This window comes from Meleagris gallopavo, chromosome 15 (genome assembly GCF_000146605.3).
Source record: "Meleagris gallopavo isolate NT-WF06-2002-E0010 breed Aviagen turkey brand Nicholas breeding stock chromosome 15, Turkey_5.1, whole genome shotgun sequence".
Taxonomy (NCBI): Eukaryota; Metazoa; Chordata; class Aves; order Galliformes; family Phasianidae; genus Meleagris; species Meleagris gallopavo.
This window is the reverse complement of record NC_015025.2, coordinates 15,862,500-15,872,353: the sequence shown is the minus strand read 5'-3', so window position 1 is coordinate 15,872,353 and position 9,854 is coordinate 15,862,500. Positions and strand designations below refer to the sequence as shown.

Genomic DNA, 9,854 nt, shown 5'->3' with positions numbered 1-9,854 from the left:
GGCCGGGCCGGGAGGGCGCTTCCCTGGGCGGGCCGGGGCGAGGGGACTGCCGGCCCGAGGAAGCCGAGCGAGCGGGAGGAGAGCGGCCGAGGCCTGGTGAACCCCGGCCGTTGGGCACAGCTCCTCCGTGCGAGGCGCGGGGTGGTGGGCCGGGTTGAGGGCCGCGGGGCTCCGTGCGGGACTCGGTCTGTGCGTGCGGGGCTCGGTCTCAGCGCGGGCAGTGCCGCAGCTCGGAGGTTTGGTCGCGTTCCGAAGCTGTGCGGGACCGCAGAGAGCAGAAACGAGCTGGCGCTGCTCTCGGTAAAAGCTCGTTCGTTTTGTGCGAACTGATTCTTGTTGAATTTCAGAGATTTACGGTGATGGAAGGATTTGTGACATCGTTGCTTTCCGTTCCGTTGTCGTTGTGTACCGTAACCTATTTCCTATTTTCCACAGGAAAGTAACTGGGAATTCAAAGTGCTTTTGCAATACTTGCTCATTTAAGTTGTAAGAAGCCATTGATTGATTTCAACGCTTCTGAAGTCTTCATATGCTTGCTAGGTTTATACTGATTTGTGCATCCGCCAGTCTTTGCTTTCAGGCAGTGGTCATCGATCTCTGCTAAATGATTACCTTAATCTCGTGCTTTTCATTAACACGTGCTGGTGTTGGGGTGCTATTCATAGCCCTGTTTTTGCTGAACTCTTTTGATCTGTTTCCTGGTAATTGCGTTGCTTTTAGGGCTTGATCTTATTTTAGCTTGCATGGGGTTCTCTGCCTTAGTCACGTGAGCCTTGTTAAAGCCCTAGAAATGTGGAGTTGTGTTACTGCTGCTTTGAACTTCTCCTGTGGAGTCAGGTCTGGCCTGGTTTGTGACACCATCTCTGTTGATGAAGCAGAGAGGCTTTCCTCTTCTGCTTATGTGCAACTGTGGTGACAGAGAAGTCCCAGACAAGGCAAAGCTAACCATTCTGCAGGCCTTGTTTTAGGTGTCCTGGCCTTGAAAAATGAATAATTTGGTGTTGAAAACATGATACAAGGGCAGAAGTAAATTACAGCAGTTCTCTTAAAGTTCACTGGCTCCAGTAGTAGTTTATGATATGGCCTTGAGTCAGTCACTTGAGTGCTCTATGAGTGTCCTTATTTGTAAAGCAGGAGTGTGTCTGTGAGAAGATACAAAAACAGCTGTTCTTTAAAAAAAAACAAACAACCAGCATTAGAATCGTGGAGCAAGTGCTAAAATCTGAATACACAATTTTTTCTCAGTTTTCTGCTAAAAGTGATCAAATTTATCTCTTAAAAACTGAAATGCAGGTGTAAAATCCCCACTTGTGGTTCTGGTGTTTGGTTGATTTACACTGCAGAAAGCGAATAAGAATCTGCTCATTCTTACAATAAACCTTCTGTCAGGCTTTAATAGATCATAGGGAAGTTCAGATAAGCTGCAGCTGGGAGCAGCTCTGCTTTACTTGCTCAGATCCTGGCTTTGAGTGAATTTGGAAGTGCTTGGCAGTTGGGTGATAAATACCAGGGTGAGAAACTGAAGAGTGCAAACTAGACTTCCAGAAGTGTGTACAAGTGAGAAAAGAAATTGAGGTGCAGTTGATCACTGTACGGACAGCCAGTGCCATAGTTCAGCATTTGCTACTTGAACCAGAAGCAGGCTTAAGCTGAAGCTCTGGAAAAGCATCTTTCTTCTTCCATAAATAGTTGGTATGAAATAGCTTGGTAACTGCAGTAGCATGTTTGCCAAAGTTCTGTGTGTATTTGATATTACTGTTCTTGTTCTGACTCAAGCTGTATAAGCTAAAGCACCCATGGACATCAGTCTGCTTTAACCGTAGTGATGTATATTGTGAAGGCTATGCTAAAGAAAATTCATATTTTTTCAGTAGGTAGAACAGACAGACGTGGGATCGGTCACTTAAACAATTCTGCATTTTTATAGGGAGGCAAACAAGCAGCACGTAAGGTGTCAGAAATGTTTAGAGTTTGGACATTGGACGTATGAATGCACGGGGAAGAGAAAATACCTGCACAGACCCTCAAGGACAGCTCAATTAGCAAAAATACTGAAAGAAAAAGAAAAGCAACTACTGCTGCAACAAAGGTAAGACTGGCAGAATGAGGATGTTCAGCTTATTAATGAAGAGGTAATTTGGTGTGAGGGTGGGAAAGGTGGTGCCCTAGATTGTTTTCTTTTGTTATTTCTTCTGGACACTGTGATACTTGTTCAGTTTTAGAGGCATAGTGTGTGCTGGGTGGTGTACGTACACTCAGATTTGCATCTGAGGCAAAAAATAATGCGTGCTAAGCTGAAGTTAAAATAGTTGGAGACTTTTTTAGTGAAATGCTGGTTCCTGAGTAGCTCAGTTTCATATGTTTGTGTACTTTTCCAAGCAGGTTTGTGTGGAGCTAAATATGTTCAGAAGCAGTTCTTTAACTTCTGCTTAGTTTTGTTGACTGTACTTACAGGTGGCAAAGGTCCACTGTAAAGCACATAATGGCTCAAACAGATGAGTGTTAGGTTATTGGGTGTTCTCAGTTCTGTGTTCCTTGCAGTGTGAAGACTTCCCACTAAGTTGTGTATTGATCCTGAGAACCTGAAGACATGCCTCCTGTCACCACCTCTTGAAGCTCAGTGTTTTGACCATAGGTCATCAGTGCTACCAGGGTGTGAGTTATGAAAGAGCTCTGTTATCTTGCTAAGAAGAGGATAAGTGGTGACCTCTGTCAGAGTGATCTGATTTGACCTCGTTGGCTGTTTCAGCTGAGACAGGAACGTAAATTGGAGTGCTGAAATACTGAACTGGGAGTTGTCCTGTGTTAAGAGTACTATAAAATGCTTAATTTTGAAATAAATTCTGATTCAGTGAGTAACCGTGAAACAATTTTAATCCTCTAGTAGTGTAGATAAGCACTCCTAGAGCCTAAGTGCTTAGGATCTAAAACTTGCTTCCTTTCGAGGCGTTTTGGAGGACTGCTGCCACTTTGAACTGAAACCAGAATGCTGCAGCTTTATTTATGGCTCTGCAAACACATTGGTGCCTCGGGGAAAATAACCAGGTGTAGTGGAGCAGCTTTGTTTGATCTGCAGGGGATCAACCACTCTCAGTTGTGTAGTTTCATAGAGAAGCAAACTCCTGGGTTTATGTGAGTTAAAGCTCAGAGGGAGGCACAGAGCTGTCCCACGGCAGCCTGGCTCAGTTGCAGGCCTTCCTAAAGGTGCTTCAGAGGGTGACTGTGTGCTCACAGTGGCTCTGGTACCTGGCTGCCTGTGGGAGGGTTCTACAGCCTTCATAATGGGAATGTTAATAACATGCGGAGATATAGGAGAGATTCAAACTTGGTTCAGAGTTTGGAGTTTAATGAATTATCCTCTTGCCTACAGGATTTTGTGAGGGTGTGGAAAACTCCTCTGTGTAATAATTGTGATATTTTCATAATGGTAGTATGAAAATACAAATGTGCAAAATTTCATTTTGCCAGCGTGCAAATGGCACTGAGTACTTCTATTGAAATAATGTAGCTTATGCTTAATGTTTTCTTGTTCCTACCCTTCTCTGGAGTCTTTCTCAACAAATACTGCTTACTGATTTCTAAATGTGAAGTATTAGCAGCTCTTACAATTTACGTGCTTTCTGTTCTGTGTACTTAAGATGGCTTTCAATAATAATTTCAGCTGAGGAAAAGGTATCCTTCTTTGTGAAAGAGCATACAACCTCCTTATGTATCAGAGGTGCATTAAGTACCTTGTAAATACATGATGAGGAATGACTTTAATCAGTTTAATTCAATTCCAGGCTAAGTTACGTGCTGTATTCTGATAGTCAATTGTGAAAAGGATGCAACTGGTAAATATAACTGAAATATTTAGAGGGGGAAAAAAAATCTGAAATCTGAAATTGATGACTGGTGAAAACCTCTAAGATAGTTTGTTAAAAGAAACTTTGTTCTGTGGTATTTACTACTAAAACCTGCAGTGAGTGTATGAATATATGGGAATATGAATGACAAGTTGCTGGTAGGGTCAATATAAATGATTGTTCTGTGCCTTTTGTGCCTGTGAAAAACGTGATGAAAGCTGCAGACTAATTTCATCCTCTAATCCTTTGTTTCAGTCAATTCAGTTATTGTGAAATATGGGTGCACAGGACTTCTCTGTATCCTTACCCCCTCTGCTTTTCCTATCCCAAGATGTCTGTATAGTACAAAGAAAAAAGTAAAGAATAAAGCATACTTACCACAGAAAATTAGAGATGAATTGCTTTTTTTTTTTTTCTGTCCTGGATTTGTAGATATTCCTTCAACTTTGAAAAATGATTGAAAATGCATACTGAATGAGTTTTGGGCAGCACAGCTCTCTGCCAGTGGGATAACAGTTTACTGATATTGAACTCAGCTCCACTGTGCTGCTAAATATTTCCTTTTCCTATGCATTAACTAAAGGCATTGTTTTTCCCTTCTAATTAGCACTGGAGAAAGTACTGCAGAAAGGAAGACCAAGAAAAAAAGGTATGTGGGTAATGATGGCAAGATGTGCAGCTGTTTCAGTGTGTGATCTTGCACTTGGTTGTTGCAGCAGGAAATTTGGAAGGGGTGTGTATAGAAACTGAAAGGCAAAATTGTGAATGCTGACTGACACTGCTGCTTTTAGCCTCTTTACAGATGTTTGTATAGCACATATTTGGGAGAATTTCTACTCTTCCCTCTCCAAAAACTCTTAAATTCTTTGTCTTGTGTTGTTTTTTGTTTCTTTTTTTTTCTCATACTGATGCTTTTATCTCTTTGTGATTTTGCTTTAGTAGAAATCTTCCCGCTTTTGCCTCAAAGTTCATCAAGTAGTTAAATGTGCAAGAACAGCATACTGTTTGTAGTATGTACTTGTTCCACCTATCTGTCTTGCTCTTCTGTTTGTTGTTTGCATCCCCTTTTCTTAACAGCTGTGTCTCTGAAGTTTTGTTTAGAGAATGGAATAAGTATCTTGAGAATAATAATAATAAAAAATCTGGGAGGTAAATATTCTGTTCCCACCCCGCCTCCCATTCCTCTTCACTCTGGAAAAGAAATAGTAATTTGAGCCAAAAATTCTTAGGACATTCTTCCTCCTTTAAATCTGTAGTAATGCTACTTTGGGAATCCACTTCAATCTCTACTAGCAGAACCCTTTCAGGAGCAGCTTGAGCCCTGGCAGTAGTGCTCCTGCTGAGCATTAGTTTTGACACACGGGGCATGTCTCTACAACAACCATCTCGTTGTCTCTTTGCATTTAGTAGCCTGTCCTCTGTCTCTAAATCTGATCTAAAAACAATTTCAGGAGGTTTTTGAGAAAAAGCCTTTTGCTTTGTGTGTCAGCTGTTCACAGCAGTTTTTAAAAACATGCCTTTATATGAAGCTGTTGTTACATCTGGCTTTATTGGAGTACTTGATAGCAGAACTGAGATGCTGATCAGGATTACTGAGGGGCTCTTTATCAGCAGTGTCTATTTATTGTTGGAATTACCTGGAAATGGTGAGGTCATAAATCCAACTGATTTCTAAACAATGGAGTTCATAATTCTTCCTTCCTCAGCTTTCTCGTGTGCTGCAGTCCTCAATTTGGCATTCTGTATTTCAGAGGATTTGAGCCCTGAACTGCTGCCAGATTTAAAAAAGAGCAGAAGGATTTGTGGTAGGAAGTTGTTCAGCCATTTTTTTTCCCCTGAAACTTCTGTACTCTTTGAATTGGTATCCTGTTTTTATGCAAGTATGAAATCCAGCAATATAAATTCCTTTTGAGACAGTGTGGGATTTATGTCTCTTTGTTGTGATCCAGGAAAAATTAAATGCAGAAAACTCAGCAAAGCATTGCCATTAAATATGCAGGTTCCAGATTTAAAGGAAAAAAAAAAAAGCCAAAGTTTTGGGTTCTGGCAGAGAGCACAAACCTTTTCCATAGTGTGTGTTTGTTTTGATAGCAGCAGTAACCTACAGGCTTAACCAGAAAAGCAGGAATGGGCAAAACTGCTCTTGTACAGTGCTGTAACCTTATGTGGCACAGAGTTGGCTTCTGTGTTGGCTTCATCATTGCTTCATTTGTTAATTGAAAGCCCCCTTCATGGAGGGTCTTTTTTTTTTATGAATGATGTACAACTCCAACTGTCTAAGGGGTAAAATTGTGTCCTAATTCACTCGTTCCTTCAGGCCACACAGCACGTAAACATCCAGCTAATTGTGCTCAACGTTGTAGATCTGATTTAAGTAGCGTGTTAAAATCACTGGAGGTTGTTAGATGATTTAGATGGAGTTAGAAAGGATAAAGTCTGAGAAGAATGGTAACGTACATTACAAAATGCAGCAGTTGTTCCATGATTTGTGCATGGAAACTCATGAGTTTCTTAACACTTACGAGCTTGTTGTGAGGTGAATGAATGCTTATCTGCTGGAGAAATGTTGTGCTTTTCCAGTGGTGTACCCACAAATCTGGAATCTACCAATCGTTAGCATCGAGGATGTCACCTTACCTAATCAGGACAAGGTAAAATAGGTGAATTTTACTTGATCCCATGACCATCTTCCTTCTGTAAGTATCGGCGGCCAATATTGCATCATCTGCAAGCAAGTATCTGCTTGCTGCTTTTCTTATAGACGTAGCTATTGTTTCCTCTAGGTGGAAGTTTGAAGTGTTACATCTGGTGTTTTTATGAATAGGTTTCAGAATACGACCTGAATACTGAAGGTCCAGGAACTGCTTCTATGTATTTGGTGTGAAAGATGACTGGGGCAGGGCAAGGATTAAAGTCACTGGGGCGTCCTTTGTTAGATTCTTGCCCATATAAATGAGTCAGTGAAGCTGTTCAGATGGAAACAGTTTGCACGGAAAATGCCAAGTGTCAGTTTAGAATAGTCTCATTTTTCTCTCATTTTGCGACTAATTTTACATCAGCAAAAAGTCTATATTTAGCCAGACCTTTTGGGTTTTTTAATAAACAGCCATTATATCTGCACAGAGGAAGAGAGATAAGAGATGGCAGATGTATTAGAAAAACTTCAGTGGTTCGTTTATGTTGTGTTAAAGACCTTGATCTTGAGAACAGCTGTCTTACTGAAAGGGCTAGAAATGGAGGGAGAATAAATGAAGTTGCAGAGCATGCACAAACACACTTTCCAGTGTTCCTAATGTCTTTAACCTGGACTGTTTCCACACCTTCTCTCCTACCCTGCAAATATAAGCACCATGTAATTGCAGAAAGCTTGGCTCCTTTAGACAGGAGTAATCTAGGAACAGATTGAGCACAATTCTAACATTTGTGAAATCATTGATGAAATTTCCACCAACACTTACATAGCCAAAATTTCACTTGTTATTACAGTTCTAGGCATCCAGTCTTTAATTTCTGCCTGAAGCTTTAGCAGTACAGCACATTCATGCTTTTTCTGCAATGTTGTTCCTGTGTTGAGGTAGGCCAATGAAGTCACTAGATGTTCCTAAAAGCCTTGCCAACTTTCAAACTTACCTTTTTTCCCTGTAGTCCTGCATTCACTTTGATGTTCTATGGGCCATCTTACTTCACATGCGTGGTGTCATTCTGCTGTTGCTCAAATAGCCAACATTTGTTCTTTCAGAATAAAGGCAGGAGCTGGGAGGATAAGGAGGGAGGGAAGATTCTTAAATTTTCAGGCCTGGAAATGTTCAGACCAATTAATTGATCTTTGGATTACAACAGAGTATAAAGGGCACTCTCTCTGTAGCAGAACTGTTCTCATCTGTGTATTTGTTTTCTTTCAGATCTAAAAGTGTTACAAGTTCCAGCAGCAGCAGCAGTGACAGTTCAGCTAGTGATTCCTCATCTGACAGTGATGATTCTTCTACCTCCTCTTCTTCTGATAGTGACAGTGATGAGAGCTCCTTCACATCCTCATCTTCTCCATCCTCGAGTAGTACTTCCTCATCTTCGGAGTTTGAATCAGATTCCAGTTCCTCCAGCAGTAGCAGTAGCAGCACAGACAGTAGTTCTGATGATGAGCCACCAAAGAAAAAGAAGAAGAAATAATGTGTTACAGGGAAGAACTGTTTCTGAGTGAATTATAACATTCTTCAAAGAGGTTTTGAGCACGTGGTTGCCAAACAGTTTAACTGGTCAACATTTCTACTGCTAAAACTTTCTAAATGTTCTGTGTCATTCATAGGACATGAAAGGTATTAAGTGACATGTGAAACTTACTGAAAGAGTGTTTTTGAGGTTTATCATTTTATGGGAAATCTTACTTTTTAGTTTAAAAGTCTATCATCAGATTTGTTTATATGAGCGAAGGCCCAGTAACCTGGATGTTTACGTGCTGGAAAGCAAAATCTTTTTATTTCAGATCATGCTGTGCATCATATTCTGCTACTCTGTTTATGGCAACTTCTCTTACATTTAGAAAATCCTCTAAACTATTAGAAGCAAAAGCTTCACACTGCTGCCTGTTGTGCACTGTCATTGTTGAAATGGAATGCACAGTTGCACAGAGAGGACCTTCCATCTCACTGTTAACGAATATATGCTGCTGAGCTTTTTTCTGGTGGCTTTTCCCGATGCTTCCAGGTTGAATCTTACTTGCAACATAAAACTTTCAATAGCGTTCCTTTGTTAATGATGAATATACTACTTGTACTGTACAGAGGCTTTGCCTGTTTCCACAGTTCATGTATTTGTAGTGCTTTGCTGAGACAGTGTCTCTTGCAGCGATGTCTGTGTAAGAAAGAGGAGCAGTGCCCGATGGAAGGATTGACTGATGCTGCTTAGGAGTTTCATCTTTGTGCCTTTTTTTGTAAATCACTTGTATCCTATTGAAAGAAGGGCTTGAATAGGTGTGTTTCAGAACTATTAGCTTTCAGTGTAGAATAGTCAGTAGAAATGGTAGTAACAAACAAAAATGGCACTATTTTTAGGAGAGAGGAAGGCTATTTTCACTGAATACTCAGTGAGGAGAAGAGTTGTCTTTAAAAGGAATTCCCAAAGGAGAAAGTTTCCCTTTTGATATTTTTGCAAAAAAAAAATAATAATAATAATAATAAGTTGTGTAACGTGAGACTGTCAATCTGTGTTGTTGGGCACGTGGTGACTGGCATTATGGTCTGCAGTATGATCAGTCCATCATTTATGTGAGTGCATATGTCTCTGTGAGAATCTGGAACAGGAGATGCAAATGGATGCAAAGAAAAATCCCATGTATACTGCAGAACATTACTGCTGGTTACAGATTGAAACTTCTGTGTTCTTTTGGTGGATTTGAGCAGTCGGCATTCGTATTCTAATTTGGGATGTTGTCTCCTGGATTTCTTATTGTTGGAGTTCCCTTTTTTTTGGGAGGGGACATCACATGTGGAAGAATTCTTAAATATCTTGATTTAGGTAAAATATAGTAACTATTTTTTATATTTTTATGGAAAATGCAGTGTGTAGTATTACTTTTGAATAAACTGTGCTTATATTTAAATGTTTGAAAATATATATGTTGTGTGTTTTAATCTGTTATCATTACTGTGTTTTACAGAACGCTGCAGACTTGTAAATAAAATTAACAGAAAATTGAAGTCCTCCTTAGTGAATGTACTATTTAATGGGAAAAAGTTAATAAATTATTAAACAGTGCTTTTTAAGTTTATGCTTAATGGCAATCAAAATGTAAGTGATGCAGTAGTAAAGTGTGGAAGAGGTGGTGGTGGTAGGGAGAAGGCATTTGGAGAGTTGTATTCTTAGAGCTGACCCTAATCCCAGCCCTGTGACAGCTTTGGCAAACTGTGATGACTGGAGCAGTTTGTTGGGATGCTTGGGGACTGCTGGAAGAGGACATGATGCCCATTTCATGGAGACCATGTGCAGAGATTACAGGCTCTCATTTTGGGTGGC

General features: G+C 40.4%; 1 protein-coding gene across 1 annotated transcript in view; it reads left to right on the top strand.

The window, feature by feature from the left end:
- The window catches only part of ZCCHC10 (zinc finger CCHC-type containing 10), a 9,885-nt gene extending 347 nt beyond the window's left edge, over window positions 1-9,538 (top strand). Inside the window, exons 2-5 of the mRNA XM_019620328.1 lie at window positions 101-300; window positions 1,928-2,089; window positions 4,453-4,494; window positions 7,748-9,538. Of these exons, the coding sequence (XP_019475873.1) occupies window positions 101-300; window positions 1,928-2,089; window positions 4,453-4,494; window positions 7,748-8,012 (669 nt within the window). The 3' untranslated portion in view covers window positions 8,013-9,538. The remainder of the gene's footprint in view (window positions 1-100; window positions 301-1,927; window positions 2,090-4,452; window positions 4,495-7,747) is intronic.
- Window positions 9,539-9,854: the final 316 nt, after the last annotated feature.